Below are 22,437 nucleotides of genomic sequence, written 5' to 3' on the forward strand. Positions count from 1 at the left end.
GGTTGAACAGAAATGTTCCCCACTGTTAGCCACACAGTGGGGAGTGGGATGAAAGCCATCATACCAGAGAATTGGGTGTGCGGGGAGTAATTGGGTTTGTGCTGCATGTTAACCCAGAAACCGCAACCCCTCCTTTTAAATTGCCAACCCATTTTAAATGGCCAACCCAACGGCCGCTTGGTACGAGAAATGAGGGTGCTGTTGTTTGAAACCATTCCGACATGTTATGAAGGTTAAAGAAGCCAAAAGACTGTGGCTTACCATGGCTGCCTGCAAATTGAATTTTTTTGCCCGGCCCTGCATGAGTGATCTCTCACACCAAACCAGCAGGCCCTTTTTTCCCTCCACCAGCTGCATATGTTTCTCCTTCCCAGAGGCTAGTGAAGATTAGACGGTGAAAAAAATGCACTCCGGATGAAATGTTCTCTGAGCTCATTCTGTCCTCTCACACTGACAGAGCACAGCAGAATGCGTGGAGGCAGACAATGTCAGAGTGCAGGAAAGCACAATATGAACGTAAAGAGAGTAAGTGGTGGGATGAAGAGAGTAAGTGGCGGGCTGAATATGATAGGTGGCATCAATTTGCTGACAGAAGGCAGGAGTCAGTGCTCAGGCTGCTGGAAGATCAAACTAATACGCTCCAGCGTATGGTTGAGCTGCAGGAAAGGCAGCAGGATCACAAACCGCTGTACAGCCCCTGTGTAACCAACTGCCCTCCTCCCCAAGTTACATAGCCTCCTTACCCAGATGCCCAAGAATACAGTGGAGTGGCCTCCAGCCACCCAGCCACTCCACCATAGAGGATTGCCCTAGCAACAGAAGGCTGACATTCAACAAATTTTAAAGTTTTTAAGTTTTAAAGTTTTAAAGTGCAGCGTGGCCTTGTCCTTCCCTCCTCTCCCATCCCACCTGGTGCTTCCCTCCTCCCCCGCCCTTCCTGGACTACCTTGGCAGTTATCCCCCTATTTGTGTGATAAATTAATAAAGAATGCATGAATATGAAGCAACAATGGTGATGGTGATTGAAGGTGGGAGGAGAGGGTGTTTAGCTTACAAGGAAGTAGAGTGAACCAAGGGAGGTGGGGTCATCAAGGAGAAACAAACCGAACTTTCACACCATAGCCGGGCCAGTCATGAAACTGGTTTTCAAAGCTTCTTTGATGTGCACCATGCCCTTCTGTATTCTTCTAATTGCCCTGGTGTCTGGCTGCGCATAATCAGTGGCCAGGCGATTTGCCTCAACCTCCCACCCCACCATAAACATCTCCCCCTTACTCTCACAGATATTATGGAGCACACAGCAAGCAGTAATAACAATGGGAATATTGGTTTTGCTGAGGTCTATCCAAGTCAGTAAACTGCGCCAGTGTGCTTTTAAACGTTCAAATGCACATTCTAGCACCATTCTGCACTTGCTTAGCCTATAATAGAACAGCTCCTGACTACTGTCCAGGCTGCCTGTGTATGGCTTCATGAGCCATGGCATCCAGGGGTAGTCTGGGTTCCCAAGGATAACTATAGGCATTTCAACATCTCCAACTGTTATTTTCTGGTCTGGGAAGAAAGTCCCTTCTTGCAGCTTTTGAAACTGACCAGAGTTCCTGAAGATGTGAGCGTCATGTACATTTCCCGGCCATCCCACATTGATGTTGGTGAAACGTCCCTTGTGATCCACCAGTCCTTGCAGCACCATTGAAAAGTACCCTTTTTAGTTTATGTACTCGCTGGCTCAGTGCTCCAGTGCCAAGATAGGGATATGAGTTCTATCGCCCCACCACAGTTACGGAATCCCATTTCAGCAAAGCCATCCACTAAGGCCTGCACATTTCCCAGAATCACAACCTTTCATAGCAGCAGCTCTTTGAATGCGTTGGCTTCTTGGATCACAGCAGCCCCCACAGTAGATTTACCCATTCCAAATTGATGCTTGACTGACCGGTAGCTTTCTGGTGTTGCAAGCTTCAGCAGGGCTGTCACCATTCGCTTGTGAACTGTGAGGGTTGCTCTCATCTTGGTATTCTGGTGCTTCAGGGCAGGGGAAAGCAAGTCACAAAGTTCCATGAAAGTGCTCTTACACATACGGAAGTTTCGCAGCCGCTGGGAATCGTCCCAGACCTGCAACACTATGTAGTCCCACCAGTCTGTGCTTGTTTCCCGGGACCAGAATCGGCATTTCACAGCATGAACCTGCACCATTAACACCATACTGTTCACATTGCCGGGACCCGTACTTTGTGATAAGTTTATGTCCATGTCTTTATCACTCTCATCACTGCGCTGCCGTCGCCTCCTTGCCTGGTTTTGCTTTGGCAGATTCTGGTTCTGCATATACTGCAGGATAATGCGCATGGTGTTTACAGTGCTCATAATTGCTGAGGTGATCTGAGTGGGCTCCGTGATCTCAGTGCTATGGCATCTGCGCTGAAAAAAGGTGTGAAATGATTGTCTGCCATTGCTCTGATGGATGGAGGGGTGACTGACAACATGGCTTACAGAGAATTAAAATCAACAAAGTGGGGGGTGGCTTTGCATCAAGGAGAAACACAAACAGCTGTCACGCAGAAAGGCCCCCTCAAGGGTTGAACTCAAAACCCTGGGTTTAGCAGGCCATTGATTTCACAGAGGGAGAGAGGGAGGGGGAGCAAATGAATACAAATGAATACAAAACAAATCGGGTCTATTTCTTGTTTTGATCCACTCCATCTATCTTATACATCTGAGGCTGGCAGCAGGCAGTGCAGTATAACTGCGAGCTATCGTCATCTGCTGGGTGCTTGGCAGAAGATGCTGCATTACAATTGCTAGCCAGGTAATCCAGGAAAAAAAGCACAAAATGATTGGCTGCCATTGCTTTCACGGAGGGAGAGAGGGAAGCGGGGCCTGATGACATACCCGGAACCACCCGTGACACTGCTTTTGCCCCATCAGGCACTGGAATCTCAACCCAGAATTCCAATGGGTGGCGGAGACTGCGGGAACTGTGGGATAGCTACCTACAGCTACCCACAGTGCAACACTCTGGAAGCTGATGTTAGCCTCGGTACTGTGGATGCAGTCCGCCGACTTAATGCACTTAGAGCATTTTGTGTGTGAACACACACAATCAACTGTATAAAAATGATTTCTAAAAAACTGACTTCTATAAAATTGACTTAATTTCATAGTGTAGACATACCCTTAGACACTAAAAAGTGTTGTCTTTTGGTTTGTTTGTAAGCATTTTCTCTTTCTGTTATGTCTCCCTAATATCATTTACGTCTATGTTCTTTATTAATAAACTTATTCTTGATTTTACCATAAATCAGCTCAATGCTGTGTGTTAAAGTAAAGAGTGTGTCCTTAGCTGGGCTTGTTACCCAGGGGTTTTAGAACCAAATCAGTGGTAACTTAACTGGTTTTCCTCAGGAAAAAAATGATGTGTCCATAACTCCTCTGTCTGATAAATGTTTGATACAAACCAGACTGCTTTACTTAAAACTATTTTTTAATTCAGTTTCAAGTGCGCGCACACACACACGTATGCTGTAGCAGTAGGGTTCAGAGCATTCCAGATATTTATAGTTACCTAAAAAGTCTGAAATGGTCTCAAGAAATTAACAGTCAGGCTACTGGGCGTTCCTTTCTTCCATTTGACTACTGGTGTCAAATCTTTGCCAAAAGGAAAACTTCCTCAGACTGCTCCAAAGCACACTGTGTAAATAATTTTTTTATAAATTTTCTTTGGATAAAGCAAACAGCTCATAATAACCTCTAATAGGCTAAAAATCACAATGTACTGGCAACAGCCAGTAACAATTCATTATTTTTTATTTACAAAATATTTCTAGTTATGACAATAAAACTTACATGTTAGATGCACCTAAAACCAAGGCCGGTTATCCAAACATTTTTTTTTACAATACATTTATTTTTTATTTTATTCTTCCACTTTAATTAGAAAAACTGTGAGCATGCAGCTTTTTGGCCTTGCCTCTCAGGGTCGTAAAACTATTTTTAGCTGTGTGATGTTTGGGTTTCAGCTGGCAGTGGCTAAATATACAAAATGACTGATTCCAGTGCTGACAAATTGTGAGGTATATGAAGGAATTCAAATACAGGGCTGCAGGCTAGCAGGCTGGTGTTTCTGTGTACTGTATCTTTGGGGATAGTAGACTTCATAATTTCTGTGAGGCTTGCATTCCTTCCCCCTCATTGTTAATATTAATTGTGTTGAATATCTGGCCACTGTCATAAACAGATAGCTAAGGGTTAATGTTTCTTTTACCTGTAAAGGGTTAACAAAGGGAACCAAACACCTGACAAGAGGACCAATCAGGAAACCGGATTTTTCAAAGCTTAAGGGAGGGAATTTGTGGGGGTTTCCTTGGTCTGCGCGTCTTTTGTCTGTTCTGTGCTCTCTCAGCTATGAGAGGGTTCTATTTCCAGTCCTTTCTAATCTCTGTTCCCAGTTTTGTAAGTACAAAGTTAGCAAAGTATAGTCTTTTAAATTGTTTTGCTGTATTTTGCATTATGTGTATCTTGCTGGTGGAGTCTTTATGTGTATTTGGCTCTAGTACTTTAAAATTGTATTGTTTGGGTAAGGCGTTATCCTTTCTATTGTTTATGCATTTTCTATAAGTTGAAAGCCCTGTATTTTCCCCAATCTAGATTTACAGAGAACTGTTATTACTATTCTTTCTTCTTTTTTTTTATTAAAAGTTTTGCTTTTTAAGACTGTTGATTTTTGTTTCTAATGACCCACCAGGAAATTGGTGGGAGAAAGGAAAGACAGGGGGGGGGGAAGACCTACTCTCTGTGTTTAACTCTCCTAGTGTCCCAGGGCGGGAAGAAGCTAAGGGGGAAGAGAGATAGAATCTTTCTGTTTCCTTGTTATTTGGTTGTCTCTTTGTAGGAAGAGAAGAGACATGCTTCTTGTATTGTGATGTAAGAGGTTGCATCAGTACTCTCAGGTTAGCCCAGAGAGGAATCTGGGGGAAAGAGGTGAGGGGGGGATGGTTTATTTTCCCTTTGTGGTAAGACTCAAGCCTTCTGAGTCTTGGGGTCCCCAGGGAAAGGTTTTGGGGAGACCAGAGGGAGCCAAAACCCTGGAAATTTTGGCTGGTGGCAGCGATATCAGATCTAAGCTGGTAAAAGCTTAGAGGGTTCATGCTAGCTTCTCAGTTTATGAACGCTAAGGTTCAAATCTGAGTGGGAAAGCTAGGACAGCCACCATTAACCTTTTCAGTGAAGACTAAAGCAAAATAGGCACTAAGCACCTCAGCCACCTTGATATCATACCTCATTTGCTCTCCTTTGCACTAAGAAAAGGACCTGTACTTTACTTCATCTTTCTCTTGCTCGCTAATGTATTTAGAGAACTTCTTCTAATTGTCTTTTATGTCCCTTGCTGGGTGTAACACATATTATGCTTTAGCCTCTCTGAGTTAATCCCTACATGCTAGTGCTATGATTTTATGCTCATCCTTAGCAAGTACTTCACTTTCCACTTTCTGAAGGATTCCTTTTTGATTTTCAGTCATTAAAGAGCTCCTTTCGAGCCATATTGGTCTCTTATGATTCTTTCTGCCTTTCCTTCACATCAGGATAGTTTGCACTTGTGTTTTTAATACTGAGAAATTCTCAGGTCTCCTGACCTCCGTTTCTTCCCATGGGATCTTATCCACCACTTCAAGTGTTTTTTGAAGTCCATTTTCCTTATTCTGCTTCTTTTACTCCTTCCTTTTCTTGGTCACTTTCACCCAAGTTGCCTTCCACCTTCAGATTCACTAACAATTCTCCTGGTCAGAATCTAGTCTAAAATGTTGATCAGCCTACTTTACTTCCTCTACTTTTGTGGAACAAAAAGGTTTCCCCAACACATTCCAAGAACTGATTGAATATTTAGTGTTTTGCCTTATTACTTTTCCAACAGATGTCAGGGTAGATAAAGTCCCCTGTTCCTGCCAGGTCTTGTGTTTTTAATATTTCTATTTGTTGTAGAAATTCCTCATCCACTCCTTCTCCTGATTGGGTGATCTATAGTAGATGCCTACCATTACATCACCCCTATTATTCCCAGCTTTGATCTTTGCCCAGAGACTTTCAGCTGGTCTGCCTCTCACCGCCTTCTGGGGCTCAGAACCTCAGATTTACCCAAGGTTAGCCAGCAGCATAGCTGGGAATAGTCCCAGTCTAGTGGTTTTCCAGTAGGCCACAAGGTTGCTATGTGATTCCTCAGTGTTCCTCCCCGTCTTGTACATTTTGTTACAGTGGAATGGGGATAATGGCAGTTGTGTAGTTGCTACCAGGTCCTGCAAAGGAGTTGGGCTCCCCTGGGTTGCAACACACACGTGGAAGGGGAGAATTCATGGCTGATGTGCCTTACCTCAACCCCCCAACTTTTTCTGCTACCCATCCTAGTTTGCAACCCCTCCTACCTTCTCCCCTCCTCCTCCCTCAAGCCTCACTCTCTTCCCCCCACAACTTCTTCTCTTCCCTACCACCCATTCCCATGTGTTTCCCTCCCCATAATAAACACATCCCTGGCTGTGAACCCAAACATTTTCCCCTATTACCACCTACTCTTGCACCCCTGATCACCCTTCCCCTCCCAGGCAACATTCACATGTGGAAGTTGTTTTCTTTTCAAAAGCAATTTCAGCACATTCTGAATATTTTGCTGAACTCAGATTATATTTGCACCAAACAAAATCCCCCCATGAGAGAGACAAATTGGAGCAATAAACCTGCTTTTTAAACATCACTTTTCTTTTCTGGGCTGGAATTGCACTCACAGTGATTGGGGTAGGGGTAGGGTGCCTATCTGCAAGGACCACAATTTACCTTCAAAACCACCCACATCTCATGCTGGATTGGCAGGTTTCCAGATAGCTATCCTCCCTCACTGCACATGCTCAGTGTAGTCCATTAGGCATGTGTGCAGGTGCAGAAGCCTTCGCAGGCACCTAACTGGAGAAGCAGGCCCTTTTTGAAATAACATTTTAATTTGATTTCCCCCAAAGGGCTGGTTGATGCCATATACTCTGTTGGGGGTAACCCTCGAGTGTCTGAAACCCTGGTGCAATGATCTGAGCCTTGGTTTGATCTCTGTCTGTGAGCAAAAATAAAACGCCAGAATCTGTCAACTTTAAAACAAACTGATTTTTTCCCCTGGGAGCTGTATTTTGGAAACCCCTTGGTGAAATGGCCCCAGATTTTGATTACTAATACAATCCTGTGCTCCTATGTGAAATACCTTATTTCAGTACAATCCAATCAATCAGGCAGATATTAGAGGACTCTGATAACTTCAGCTTTGAAGGAAAGTTGGTCTCAACCTTACTTTGCAGAGCTGTCACTGAGCTATAATATCACCACTGTGTATTTTGTCCCCAGTCAGACCCCTGAGTGCAGCTGTTCTGATTCAGTAACCTAGGACTCAGCATCCATGATCCATGAGAACCGCAGTTTCTTACATGACATTTGTGTGATATCCTGGGGAAAGCCCCTCCTGACTCCTGACCAGCACTTTGGAACCATGAAAGCAGAGACTGGGCCCAGCCCAAGACAATCTGTACCAGACGTGACCCTGAGCCCAGAGCGGTACATGCCGGGATGGAGTTTGATGGGCACTGTGAGACCCCTCACAAAGGGCAGACATAGGCAATAATGCCTGCACTGTAAGAACCTGATTATCATGTCTGAACATCCTGATTTACAAAGTGCCCAGTAAATTGGGAAATAATTCTTAACTATCCCAAGTCATTGGGATTCCTTTGTCACATCTCTGTAGACAATTGGGTAAGAGAAATGTCCCTCTGATCTCCCTTCTCCTTGCTCTCAGGGTACGCTGGGTACAGGCTGGCAAACGGCAGCACACGGTGTTTGGGGAGAGTGGAGCTTCGCCATGGAGGTACCTGGGAAACCCTCTGTGACTCCCAGTGGGATTTGCAGGCTGCCCACACCCTCTGCCAGCAGGATGACTGTGGATTCGCCCTGTCGATTCCAGCAGGACAGCTCTTTGGCACAGGAGATGGGTATGTCTGGAACGGCACATTTGGCTGTAAGAGGAACGAATCCCGTCTGAGGGACTGTCCTGTTACTGCACTGGGCACAACTGAGTGTCCCCCTGGGAGCGAAGCCAGTGTGGTGTGTTCAGGTGAGCAGCTGCAGTGGGAAAGGAAAGAATTGGGGATTGGGAAACATCCTCAGCCAGGTCTTCACTGTGTGTCAATTGGCCAAGCTCCATTGGGCTCAGTGAGGCTATGCTGATTTCCATCAGGTGGGGACCTGGCCCATAAATTGGTGCCCTGTCCCTGCACCAGCCAAGTCTGCTGGAACTGATCCCCCTGTGAAATGCTTGTGGTGCCTTAGTACAGACTGCACCAAGAAAACCAAATTCTGGTCCCTTGTCCTCCCTTTGCACTAATTGACATGGATTGAGTATCAGTTTGCAAATGTGCTGGTGTGGAATAATCCCACAGCCCCCACAGTGTAACAGCTATTATTGAACACGAGTAACAATCCCTTCCTGTTCCCCACTTCCCTCCCTGCCGTTGCCATTAACACTGATCACTGCGCCACCTCGACACTCACTTTCCCTTGTGCTCAGGGTGCCTGGGTGGCAGGTTAGTGAATGGGACTGAGTGCTCCGGGAGAGTGGAGATCCGACATGGAGACACATGGGGAAGCCTCTGTGCCTCTCACTGGGATTTGCAAGATGCCAACGTCCTCTGCCATCAGCTGAACTGTGGTTATGCCGAGTCGATCCAGGGAGGAGCCCATTTCGGGGAAGGGAACGGAACCATATGGAGCGACACTTTTCATTGTGAAGGAACTGAATCTTGCCTGTGGAATTGTTCTCGCATGGCCCTGGGCAACCCAGCCTGCTCCCCCCGAGACACGGCCAGGGTTATTTGCTCAGGTAAATTTAATGTACCTGTATATGTTAGTTACAGAGCAGTGTACTGCCCAGATTAGGATAATCAGAAGTAGTCCCACTGACTACTGTACTCAAGGTAAGTAGGGATATCATAATGTTGCTCTGTTTGTTTACGTTCCCCAGATCAGAGACATCTCCGGGTGCAGTGGGGGTTGGCGAGGTGGATCCTAGAACTACGACAGAATGAACCGGAGAAAATGGCTCTGTGCTATAAAGCTGGGGTTTATCATTCACAGATTCCCTTAGTCCCAGCAGGGCTGACTCAGCCCTTTGTCAGGTTGACATTGGTGTTGCAGAAGCAACCTATACACAGAGATCTCATCCAAGCTGTGGGACCATTACAATCCCATTTCACACTGGAAAATTAGGTGTTTGCCCTGGTTTTCCTGGCCAAAATGCTTCACCCCATGTCCTGCCCATCCTGGGTTATGTGCTCTGTATGTTTATAGATCATTCATTCCCCATAGCACTTCATAGAAATAGTCGTTTCTTTGTGAAAGATCCCAGTTTTCAGGAAAGTGTTCAGATGGCTCCAGAGCTTGGCTCCTGAGCCAGCTGGGAAGTTTCACAAACATCCTGTGCTTAGTGAGAGCAGCTGGTACTTTGATGAAAATCATCCTCTACAATGCAACACAAATACTGCAGGGGTCCTTCTTCCTCCAGGCTTCTCCAAACATCTTCAAAGGCTTCCCCATGCCACACCAGAGAACAGTAGTAGGTGATAGATGGCAAGTTATCTGATGGCTATCCATAGTGGCTTAGGCCCAGGTTTTTACAGCTGTTTTGCTGTTGCTCCATTCAGCATGGCAATGCCTAACTGGTAAGAGCCTACATTTGATTTTCAGTAAGGATTTAGGCACTTAGCAGCCATCATCAATGAGATCAATAGGATTCACATCCCTGAGTGACATAACTATGCCAAATTAACCCCCATTGTAGACAGCAATAGAAGAATTATTCCATTGATCTAGCTACCAACACTTGGAAAGGTGAATTACCTACAGCATTAGTAAAACCCCTTCTGTCACTGAAGGAAGCATCTACACTACAGTAGCATAGCTGCAGTGATGTTCTATGTCATGGTAGCTCCCCTAGTGTAGACATGGCATTAGTAAAACAAAGATTTAATGCACACAGAAAACATTGTAAAAAAGTATTTGGAGTACTATGAATAGCATTTAAGCAAAAGATATTAAAAAGTAAACTTACGGGTTCTCCTTAAACAGACTTTCCCCCTTTTGTTCTGTTACAATTTAATATGTTCTATACTTCAGCACACACATCAAAACACATTCCCCACTGATCTTCTCTTAGAGATGATTTCTCAAGCTCGGCAGTGCAGCTGTAGCACATTGGAAAAAAATAATCTCAGCTATACATACAATATGATGGGGGCTAATTTAGTTACAATGAATCAGGAAAAAGATTTTAGATTCATCGTGGACAGTTCTCTGAAGACGTCCACGCAGTGTGCAGAGGCAGTCAAAAAAGCAAACAGGATGTTAGAAATCATTAAAAAAGGGATAGAGAATAAGACAGAGAATATATTATTGCCCTTATATAAATCGATGGTACATCAACATCTTGAATACTGTGTACAGATGTGGTCTCCTCATCTCAAAAAAGATATACTGGCAGTAGAAAAGGTTCAGAGAAGGGCAACTAAAATGATTAGGTGTTTGGAACAGGTCCCATATCAGTAGAGATTAAAGAGGCTAGGACATTTCAGCTTAGAAAAGATGAGACTAAGGGGGGATATGACAGAGATATACAAAATCATGAGTGATATGAAGAAAGTAGCTAAGGAAAAAAATATTTACTTCTTCCTGTAATACAAGAACTAGAGGCCACCAAATGAAATTAATGGGCAGCAGGTTTAAAACAAATAAAAAGAAGTTCTTCCCATGGAACTCCTTCCTGAGGAGGTTCTGAAGGCTAGGACTATAAGAGCGTTTAAAAGATAACTGAATAAATTCATAGAGGTTAAGTCCATTAATGGCTATTAGCCAGGATGTGTAAGGAATGGTGTCCCTAGCCTCTGTTTGTCAGAGAGTGTAGATGGATGGCAGGAGAGAGATCACTTGATCATTACCTGTTAGGTTCACTCCCTCTGGGACACCTGGCCTTGGTCACTGTTGGTAAATAGGATACTGGGCTACAAGGACCTTTGGTCTGACCCAGTATGGCTGTTTTTATGTTCTTATGTTCTATTCATGTAGCGTGTCTTCAGAGCTTGAGAAATGGCAGTACCTCAGTCATTTAAACACTTGAGAACTCAGTGAGCAATGAAACAACCGGGGATCTCGGCAGCTAGCAGTGTTCCAGTCCTAGGCTTGGGTTAAGAGTTGACTGGGTCTCACAGTTCCTGGTGAAACAGAAATCTGTAGCCTGTATTCAAAGTGGTACCAGGATTGGAAGCAGCCTCTACAATATCTGTTCCATAGAGCACTGTCTTCTCTCCTTAAGCCCAGCTAATCAGGCAAGAATTCACAAATCCTCACCTCACTAAGTGCTGCCCCGTTCTCTCTCTTTAACTGAGGCCTGGTCTACACTACGCTGTTAAACCGATTTTAACAGCGTTAAATCGATTTAATGCTGCACCCATCCACACTACACTGCTCTTTATATCGATTTAAAGGGCTCTTTAAATCGATTTCTGTACTCCTACAAAACGAGAAGAGTAATGCTAAAATCGATATTACTATATCGGAATAGTGTTAGTGTTGACAGAAATCGACATTATTGGCCTCATTATTTTACAGTAGCTACCCACAGTGCACTGCTCCAGAAATCGATGCTACCGAATTAATGTGCCTAGTGTGGACACACACAATCGACTTTATAATATCTGTTTTATAAAATCGGTTTAAGCTAATTCGAATTTATCCTGTAGTGTAGACGTAGCCAGAGACAGAGTCACAGCTTAGAGCTGTCAGCTGACAGCGAAATGTAAATTCCATAGGCTCTGTGGTCTCCACAGTAACAAATACTGCCCCTATCTCTCCCTCTAGGTCCATAGAACACACCATGGTGCACCAAATATTATCCCAGTGGAGGGCTTCCTTAGAAAATAAGGATACACTGCCCTGTATCCATTGTGGTACAGAGGTTGGGACCAGTCCTCACAGCAGAAACATCTCTCACTGTTGCATCTATCAGCCTCTGATTCCACAGGGCTGTCTTCGACATGGTATACATTTAAAAGCTGGGTTGACCCAGCTACATTACTCAGGGGTATGAAAAATCCTCACCGCTGACGAACATAGTTAAGATAACTTCCCCCCAGTGTAGACAGCACTAGGTAAATAGAAGAATTATTCTGTCAAGCTAGCTACCGCCTCTCAGAGAGGTGGACAAACTACAGCAATGGGAGAACCCCTCTGGTCGGCATAGGTAGGGTCTACACTAAGGGCTACAGAAGTGCAGCTGCACTGCTGCAGCTGTGCCATGGTAGTCTTTCAAGTGTGTAAAAACCCTTCAGCTCGTGTATTCATAACCTTCCCCTGCCTTGCACTCTAGCTCTGCCCTCAGAGGGTGACTAGAGTGTGACCTACCAGGTGGGTTTCCCATAATGCTAAAATCTATGTCCCCTCCCCATTGCATCGTTTGCTTCCTGTCAGAGAAATACAGTCAAATGCTGCAGTACAAGTAATGTGGGTCACTATATATGTGTGTGCTTGTGTGTTTAGGAAGATTTGACAAGTTTATAGCTCATAATTTTGAAATATAAGGTGCTGTATACACTGTATAAATCTCCAATGACCAGAAAGGGTCTTGGCTTCTCCCATAAAGAACTTCAACGTCTGTACATGCTCACAGTGGACAAAGTTTTAAATGAAAAATACAAATGTTTAGGAAAAAATGGGACCTTCTTCCCCATTGCTCAGAGGTTACTCACCCTTCCAAGCATCAGCTCCAGCCAAGCTAATGTCTAGAGTTCATGAGAAAGGTAACTCAAGTGTCCACAGTTGCAGACCTGGCCTGGAAAAACCCTGCCAGGTACAGAAAAACCTTTATTGTGTTAGCTCCTTATGAGTTTGAAGCTGACGTGGTGATCACAGGTCACCAATGTACGTTGAACAGAGATAAACGGGGCACGGTTTTCTTTAAAGGAGCCATGTGTCCTGGCAGTCTGGATCTGGGAATTGCAGCAGGGTGTGCTCATTGCAGGCCAATGCCTAGATTCCTGTTGTAAATCATGCCTATCTCACAGCACTGCTGCTATCAGAGTGTGGGGTGAACACTGATTGCTTTTGCACAGAGCATTTTGGTAACCAGGGGCCTGATCTGCCAGGCATTCCTGAGCACTCTCCACTCACATTGACTCCTTAGGGAGGAGAGAGCGCTCCACATCGTGAAAGCTCTGATCTCAGAGCTGGGGAATTGTTTCCCTCCATCACCTCCTGCATTTCTGAGGAGAGAGACAAATGAAATCCTTGAGAGAGGTTGTTCCCTGTATCACTGCACAGCGGTGACGGTTTCCCATCACATCTGTTTATTACTTCTCATGCAGTACCAGCAGGGAGTGTTATTCAACATATTTTGTGTTTCTGTGAGCCCAGGTCGTTCTGAATCACTCAGACTGCTGAATGGAGAGAGCCGATGCAATGGGACAGTTGAGATTTCCCTCCAGGGTGTGTGGAGCAGAGTCCTGGATGACCAGTGGCACATGAACGATGCCAGCGTGGTGTGTAGGCAGCTCCAGTGCGGAGTCGCTGAGAAAGCTTATAACCCCCCTAAGTCTGAGCGAGGAACGGGCCCCGTGGGGCTGAGAAGAGTCCAGTGTTCAGGAAATGAGACTCGTCTGACTCTCTGCAACATCTCCGCATTTGAGACAGCCCAGGCAGGAATTCCTGAAGATGTCGGTGTCATTTGCTCAGGTGATATAATAGGAAAATCTTACAGATATCCTGTCCTTGTTCAATGGGAACATGACCCATCCCAGGGCCTGCCTCCACCCCACCCTGTGCTGTGATCTCAGCAGTCCTTGAAATTATGTGGATCTGAGGTTCAAACTGTGACCCATTTATAATTAAAATATATTATATACAGAACAAAGCACAGCCATGTTATATGGCTAATGCACTATAGCAACCTCTCTCGCTCGCTCTTTCCTATATTTCTATGTATAGAGCTGTTCAAAAAATTTCAGAAAAACTTTTTTCCTGTGAAAAATCTTCAAAATAAGATTACGAATTTTCACAAAAAGTCTGTTTTCATTGAAAATATTCAGATTTTTTTGAAAAACTTGCGCTCTTGATTAACCACAGTTAATTCATGTGTTTTACTCAAAAAAGTAATTTGATTAAAAAAATGAATCATGATTAATTGGAGTTTTAATCACACTGTTAAACAATAGAATACCAACTGAAATTTATTAAATATTTGTGGATATTTTTCTACATTTTAAAATATATTTATTTCAATTACAACACAGAATAGAAAATATACAGTACTCACTTTATATTACTATTTTTGATTACAAATATTTGCACTGTAAAAATACTAAACAAAAGAAACAGTATTTTTCAGTTCACCTCATCCAAGTAGTATAGTGCAATCTCTTTATAATCAAAGTGCAATTTACAAATGTAGATTTTTTTTTTTACATAACTGCACTCCAAAACAAAACAATGTAAAACATTTGAGCCAACAAGTCAGCCAATCACTAAAAATACCAAGTTTCTGTACATTTACAGGAGATAATGCTGCCCGTTTCTTATTTCTAATGTCACCTGAAAGTGAGAACAGGCGTTTGCATGGCACTTTTGTATCCAGAAGTGCAAGGTATTTACATATTAGATATGCTAAACATTCATATGCCCCTTCATGCTTCGGTCACCATTCCAGAGGACATGCTTCCATGCTGGTGATGCTCATTAAAAAAAAATGTGTTAATTAAATTTGTGACTGAACTTTTTGTGGGAGAATTGTATGTCTCCTGCTCTGTTTTGCCCCCATTCTGACGTATATTTCATGTTATAGCAGTTTTGGATGATGACCCAGCACATATTGTTCACGTTAAGAACATTTTCATTGCAGATTTGACAAAATGCAAAGAAAGTATCAATGTGAAATTTCTAAAGAAAGCTGCAGCACTTGACCCAAAGTTTAAGAATCTGAAGTGCCTTCCAAAATCTGAGAGGGACAAGGTTGTTTAGCATGCTTTCAGAAATCTTAAAATAGCAACACTCTGATGCCAAAACTGCAGAACTTGAACCACCAAAAATGAAAACCAACCTTCTGCTGATGGCATCTGACTCAGATAATGAAAATGAACATGCATTGGTCTGCACTGCTTTGGATCGTTATTGAGCAGAACCCGTCATCAGGTTGGACTCACGTACCCTGGAATGATGGTTGAAGCATGAAGGGACATATGAATCATCAGCACTTCTGGCACATAAATATCTTGGATGCTGGGTACAACACTGCAATGTGAATACCTGTTCTCACTTTCAGATAACATTGTGAATAAGAAGCTGGCAGCATTATCTCCTGTAAATGTAAACAAACTTGTTTGCCTGAGCGATTGGCTGAACAAGAAGTAGGACTGAGTGGACTTGTAGGCTCTAAAGATTTACATTGTTTTATTTTTGAATGCAGTTTTTTTTTGTACATTAATCTACATTTTTAAATTCAACTTTCATGATAAAGAGATTGCACTAAAGTATTTTTATTAGGTGAATTGAAAAATACTATTTATTTCATTTTTTTACTGTTCAAATATTTGTAATAAAAAATAAATATAAAGTGAGCACTGTATGCTTCCTATTCTGTGTTGTAATTGAAATCAATATGTTTGAAAATGTAGAAAACATCCAAAATATTTAAATAAATGATATTCTATTATTGTTTAACAGCATGATTATTCACAATTAATTTTTTTAATTGCTTGAACTATGAAAAACCCTAATTTATTTGCAGAATATGAAAAATATTCATGGTCATTCACATTTTGTGGGAAAAAGGATGAATTTCCAAGCAGCTCGAATGTATATAGGGGCTTCTTTATTTTAAAGTCTTAAAAAATGTGCTGTCTTGAATCAGAAAACAAAAGTAAGAAAAGAAAATCATATACAGCCTGTTTTGACCAAGACTGCCATGGATAGCAGCTCTAGGCAAGATCCCCGAAGGAACTTGGGTGTTGCAAGGCCTAACTCCTAGGTGCCTTGCCATCCAATGGAATCCTCAGCCCTGAGTCACATACCCAGCTCCCCATATGATGCATATGGAGAGTTAGGCACCAGAAGCCAGAAAAATGAACAGAGATCCACCTAAACTTGCCAGCAGTGAAATGCTATAGAAGGGAGTAGGGTCTAGATCAGGGGTGGGCAAACTATATCCCCAGGGCTGCATTCAGCCCTCCAGATGTTTTATTTCGGCTCTCGAGTACCAACTGGGGAGTGGGATCCCGGGATTGCCACGCGCCGGCACTCCAGCTGAGGAGTGGGGCCAAAGACTTGCCCCACTTCACGTGGCTGCCAGAAGTAGTGGCATGTCCCACCTCCGGCTCCTACGTGCAGGGGAAGACAAGGGGCTCCGCAGGCTGCTTACACCGCAAGCACTGCCCCCGAAGTTCCCATTGGCTGGGAACCATGGCCAATGGAAGCTGCAACAGTGGCGCCTGTGGACAGGGCAGCATGCAGAACTGCCTGGCCGCGCCTCTGAGGAGGAACTGGAGGTGGGACATGACCCTGTTACTTGAGGTAAGCGCTGCCTGGAGCCTGCACCCCTGACACCCTCCTGTGCCCCAACCCCCTGCCCCAGCCCTGATCCCTCTCCCACTCTCCAAACTCTTCGGTCCAGCCCGGAGCACCCTCCTTCACCCTGAACTCCTCATTTCTAGCCCCACACAAGAGCCTACACCCCCAGCCAGAGCCCTCATCCCTCCCGCACCCCAACGCTCAATTTTGTGAGCATTCACGGCCTGCCATACAATTTCCATAACCAGATATGGCCCTCGAGCCAAAACGTTTGCCTATGCCTTATCTAGATACATAAAATTATTTAGACGCCTAACTGTCATTGAGCTAAACTTCAGGCCCCTGACACACAGGTCAGAGGTAGGCACCTATCTCTGTTCAGGTATCTCAGTCATGAACCCACTCCTGGAGCTAGGCATGAAAGCCAGGTCAGCTCTCTCATCTCCCCATTTACCCTGCTCTGCCTGATTTAGAGGAGGGAAGTGAACACAGGTGAGTGTCCTAGCAACTATAGAGTATAGGGCAGGGTATCCCAAACTTACTTCATGGGCCACAAGATGCTTTGTTTACCTGAGTATCTGCTTGCAGCTCCCAGTGGCTGTTTTGCTGTTCCCAGCCAATGGGAGTTGCAGGAAGCAGCGCAGGCTGGACCACTGCTTCCACTGGGAGCTGCGAGAGGCTGTATGTGTGGTTGCTCAGGTAAACAAAGCATCTTGCGGCCGCCAGGGGCTTACCCTGAACAAGCTGCAAACCAAGTTTGGGAAGCCCTGCTACCAGGTATGCTGGGGTAGGTCACTCAGCTGGAAATGTTCCACTTTGTTCAACTAATCAGTCACTGAATCGGAAAAAAATTACAGATTGATTCTAGCTGGTAGCCAGGGCAGTCACCTGGGATGTAGGAGAGTCATATCTCTGCTTCAATAAATATGCAATGATTTATACTTTATATATTTATAAAGACACAATTAGGTATCTTGGTACCTTTGTGGATCTCACCCTCTGTCCCTTAGGAAATACTTCAAAGTTGCTGTTATAGCATAACATTATTAAATCCTAATCCTATAACTGTGCAGTATTCCTTCATTTAAAGGAAAAGAAAAGGAAAAAAGGAATCTGTGATGGGATTTTTGGTTGTACATGACTATTGTACAGTATAATTCTATTGTTCTTTTTGCTGATATATTATTTACATTAAGGTTCCACCGTAAAAGTAAACAAGTAACAAATATTTTATGTCCCTATATCATGGACTGTATGTTACTGCACTGATAGCATTTTTCATGCCTATTCCAACTGCAGGGTAACTACAGCACATTATGGATCCATTCCTGCTCCCATTCTGTCAGTGGGAGCGTCACAGTTGACTTCAGCAGGATCGAATTAGGCTCTAGGTGTCTGGGACTTTACTGTAGACACATGGATCCAATTGCCTTTCTTTCCCTTTATTTGGGGATCTCTGTTTTCTCATTCAGTTATTCTTCTTTGTTAGAATCCAAACAGCCTAGAGATACAGGATCTTTCTTTGAATCTATATTTATATCTTCTTCTCACAGAAAACAAGCTGACAGTCTCTCTATCCATGTGGGTTTTTCCTTTGATGACAGGGAGTGAGAAATGCACTTAGATTTTTGACCTCCAATCTCATGCATAATGGACATTTGCTTTGAAATTAGCATTTTCTGTTAAAGTCCTTAAATCCTTTATTTGATGTGTTATTTAGCTACAAGTGTTTTTGCCATGTACATGTTTGGCATTACATTATGACAGGAATAGATAAGCAAAAACAATACCAGTAACATTCCACTAGTTTTCATAAAGTTTAAATATCTGAATAGACCCTTATACGTCTAACCATTACTTTGATTTATATATGTGAACTGATCTAAATACACTCTAGCATGATCTGGTCAGACAGTGTCACACCCTCCCTATTCTACAACAATTGAAAAGAACATTTGGATTTGGATAAATTAATTGCCTAATAATTCCTTGAACACCTTGATGCTTATCATTTAAGAGTTGTTTGAAAATATTCAAGGTTTTGAGCAGGGGCTGATTCCGCTAACCGTTTGTCTCACAAATAACTCTGAGCCATGTGATGAGTCCCTTAAGGATTGCTCTGAAGAGTAAGGAATTCAGAATTAGGCCCTTATACTAACATGCTGTTTATCAATACTGCTCTGTAAAAAGTATTCCTTGTTTCCTTACTCAACTGCTCTTCTTCTCTGTCTTTTTTGTTAAAGTCAGATTTTTAAAAGCATTTCAATATCTCAGCCATTGTAGCATCATCTTTGATTTGCATGGAAGCTGTTTAATTATCCTCATATTGCATATTAACAGCTGGGATCTATCCCTGCAGGGAGCAGGCGGATCAGACTGGTGAATGGGACATGTCGCTGTGCCGGGAGAGTGGAGATTTATTACAATGGCAGCTGGGGGACAGTCTGTGATGATTTCTGGGATCTGTCAGACTCCAATGTCATTTGCAGACAACTGGGATGTGGACATGCCCTCAATGCAACTGTCTCTGCTCATTATGGGCAAGGATCTGGGCAGATCTGGCTGGATGATGTGAACTGCTCTGGGAATGAATCCGAACTTTGGGAGTGTCCTTCCAGAGGCTGGGGTCAGCACAACTGCAGACACAAAGAGGACGCGGGAGTTCTCTGCTCAGGTGTGGTCCAGGAATGCTGGTTACCAGGGGATTTAATGGAGGGGGCAGACAACTGAGGAGAGAACTGAGAATGATAGAGCCTCTACCTCACTGTCTCTTCTATAGGCTGCCCAGTTTTGGCCAGGACGGTCCCTTTTTTAAGCCTGTCATGGCCATTCCAACTATTTTTGAAAATCTGGACATTTGTCCCATTTGCTCTTTCCAAGTGATCATGAGTCGTCAAGAGCAAATGGGACAAATGCACAGTTTTGCGAAAGAAGTGGGATATGACCCCAAGCGGGATGTGGAGGAACATGTGGGGGTGGGGCGAGTGGCAACACCAGTCCTCCGCTGAAGGGCAGACTCAAGATAGCAGCTTTGTCTGGGCCAGCCCCGCACGGAAGGACAGCAGGGGTCTTGGGCCGCCCTGCGTGCAGGAGGGAAGAAGGGGGCCTAGGGCTGACCTGGGTGTCAGGATGGCTCAGGCCGGCCCACATACCGAGAGGGTAGAGGAACCTCAGGCTGTCCCTGTGGGGATGGGAGACAGGGTGGGCTTAGGCTGACCTCATGTGAGGGAATGGGGGGAGAGGAATGGAGGCCTTGGGGTTGGGCTCCCCGTGGGGTGTTCCGTTTTCCCTTTTAAAGAAAATATGGTCACTCTCCTCTTTTATCTACCTACTGGGGTCGTGATTAGAAAGTCACCATTTCCCATATGTTCCCACCCAGGAGTATTGGAGATATCGCTGCATTTCTCTAGTGTTGAGAGGGAAGTCACTGCTGTATTGCAGGTATCGGTGTATGTAACTGCTGGGAACTGGTGACTTTTCAGAGGTGACCATTGTATTTCTAATGGGCCTGTGGCATCCAGAAGAGTGTCCCATTCTTAGAGTGATGCTCTCTGATACTTGCTCCTGCAGAATGATGCACAGGAACATTAGCGATCACTGGGATTTCACTCTTCACACCAGGTCATTTCAGAATCAGACGATTTAAATTCCCTTTTTGTGCATTTCCTTCTAGAATTCACAGATCTGAGGCTGGTGAGCGACAATGACTGTGCTGGGCGGCTGGAGGTTTTCTACAATGGGACGTGGGGCAGTGTTTGCTCCAATGGGATGCCTGGAGTCACTGCAGCAATTGTCTGCAAACAGCTGAAGTGTGGGGACGGAGGGCAGATTGCAAGAGACTTTGCATATGGAGAAGGTTCTGGTCCCACGTGGCTGGACCATGTTGCATGCAGTGAGCAGCACAGCTCCCTCTGGCAGTGCCCATCAGGCATGTGGAAACAGCAGTCCTGTGATAACCGCGCAGAAGAGACCCATATTTCTTGCAGTGGTAATTCTGAAACTCTCTGTGCGCATGCATGCTCACATCCTCTACATGTTTAACTCATTGAAAGGGGGTGTGATAGAAATTGTGACCATATTTACTTTTCAGTATAGACAGTCTTACATTCGCAGCACTGACAGACATATCATATAATCATAGAAGATTAGGGTTGGAAGAGACCTCAGGAGGTCATCTAGTCCAATCCCCTGCTCAAAGCAGGAACAATCCCCATCTAAATCATCCCAGCCAGGGCTTTGTCAAGCGAGGCCTTAAAAACCTCAAACAATGGAGATTCCATCACCTCCCTAGATAACCCATTCCAGTGCTTCACCACCATCCTAGTGAAGTAAAGGTTTCATTGTCCATTCTTGGAATGAGAATACAGCCCCTGGAAAACAAACATGGAGTTATTTATACAAGCTGTGTGTTATACAGTGCAATCAGTTAGTGAGACCCCACAAATGCCCACAGGCAGGGGAACTTGAGGTGTGAGGGGTGCTTCAGCACCCCCAGTTTTAGTATGGGGTCCCAGCTGCTGGCCCTGCTCTCTGCTACTGGTCCCGCACATGGTGTCCTGCTGCTGGCCCCAGAAGCAGGTCTCTGCTCCTGCCCCCAGCTGTGGTTCCAGTCTCAGTTCCCTTACCCCTATCCATGTCTTCCCCGCCCCCCCCGCTTGAGCCATGGCCCAGTCCTGGCCCCAGCTTGGGGGAGAGTGGGCATGGACATGGGTAAGGGGGGCAAGGTAAAAAGTTTGGGGACAACTGGCTCTCAGCCCCTAACTGTAAAAATTGTTCCAGCGCCACTGCAAATGCCTCCCATTAATGAGCGTCATTTGGGAATCTCTGTGGCTATACTTTTGGAATGAACAATCAGAGATGGGCCCAATGCCAGTGAATAGGACGCTGAGTGGTTGAAGTAGGAGTCATTCCCAATGGTTAGAGCAGGAGCTGGTAGCCAGAAATTGGAGCCAAGGGTCAGAGCCAGAGCCAGAGCCAGAGCTGAAGGCAAAAGTCAGGAATCGGAGCTCAGTGTCAGGACCAGGTTACCTGGAGCAAGGCAAGGGGTAAGTCTGAAGTCAAGGCAACAGCAAGATTAGGAACAAGACAGGAAAACGAGGTATCCTAGCTGTGGGAAATGCTTTCAGCAGTTGCTGAATGGCTCCTGTGGCTGCTGGATTCTGGCCAGAGCTGGACTGCTGACTCTTCCCACCAGTCAGGCGGTACAACCAGTCAGGCAGCAGAATACAGGCCGCTGCGCTTGTTAACTATCTGGAGACTAGCTCTGCTGCAGCCCCTGCTTCCTGATCGCCAGGCTGTGAAATCTAAGTCAGGATCAGAATTCCCGAGAAGTGTGTCTGTATCTGTGCATGTAAGTGAGAGTTTGTTTCAGATCTAAAGTCCCATTTTGGTCTCGATTGTAATACCACCATTTCTTGTCTCTGAATCCCCACAATATTGTGGGTGAGTTTCAGCTGACAAATCTGTTTAGCTTCAGACAGGGCCAGAAGCAGCTGTACACAGGGTGAATGGAACATACTCAGATAACCCCAAATGCACACACCAGCAGGAAGCTGCATAAAGATTTCAAAAGCCAGAAAATCCGCTGAGTAACAAATCTGTTAGCTCTGAAACAAACTAGATTTTAGATTTAAGTCTATAAAATTGCTGAAATTTAGGGGTTTAATGTACAGAGAAACCCTACTCTCTCCTACATCACACACTTTTCTCAGTTCATCATTTTCTCTCCATAGGAAAGAAAGACAAACCACCTCAGATGCTGTTTGCAAATGCCCAAACTCGACAAGCTGCACAGGTATTTCTGTTTCTCAC

At 44.5% G+C, this 22,437-nt stretch overlaps 3 protein-coding genes across 3 annotated transcripts in view; all 3 read left to right on the forward strand.

The window, feature by feature from the left end:
* LOC116820780 (antigen WC1.1-like) overlaps nt 1-22,437 on the forward strand; it is a 309,052-nt gene that overhangs the window by 272,183 nt on the left and 14,432 nt on the right.
* The window catches only part of LOC116837054 (antigen WC1.1-like), a 153,225-nt gene that overhangs the window by 120,204 nt on the left and 10,584 nt on the right, over nt 1-22,437 (forward strand). Inside the window, 4 exon segments of the mRNA XM_075069146.1 lie at nt 18,986-19,300; nt 20,300-20,614; nt 22,359-22,391; nt 22,394-22,420. Of these exon segments, the coding sequence (XP_074925247.1) occupies nt 18,986-19,300; nt 20,300-20,614; nt 22,359-22,391; nt 22,394-22,420 (690 nt within the window).
* LOC142047312 (scavenger receptor cysteine-rich type 1 protein M130-like) lies at nt 7,594-11,939 on the forward strand. Its single transcript, XM_075069307.1, has 4 exons — nt 7,594-7,612; nt 7,823-8,137; nt 8,591-8,902; nt 11,932-11,939. The coding sequence occupies exons 1-4, from the start codon at nt 7,594-7,596 to the stop codon at nt 11,937-11,939; spliced, it is 654 nt and encodes a 217-aa protein (XP_074925408.1).

This window comes from Chelonoidis abingdonii, chromosome 1 (assembly GCF_003597395.2).
Source record: "Chelonoidis abingdonii isolate Lonesome George chromosome 1, CheloAbing_2.0, whole genome shotgun sequence".
In the NCBI taxonomy this organism is placed as follows: domain Eukaryota; kingdom Metazoa; phylum Chordata; order Testudines; family Testudinidae; genus Chelonoidis; species Chelonoidis abingdonii.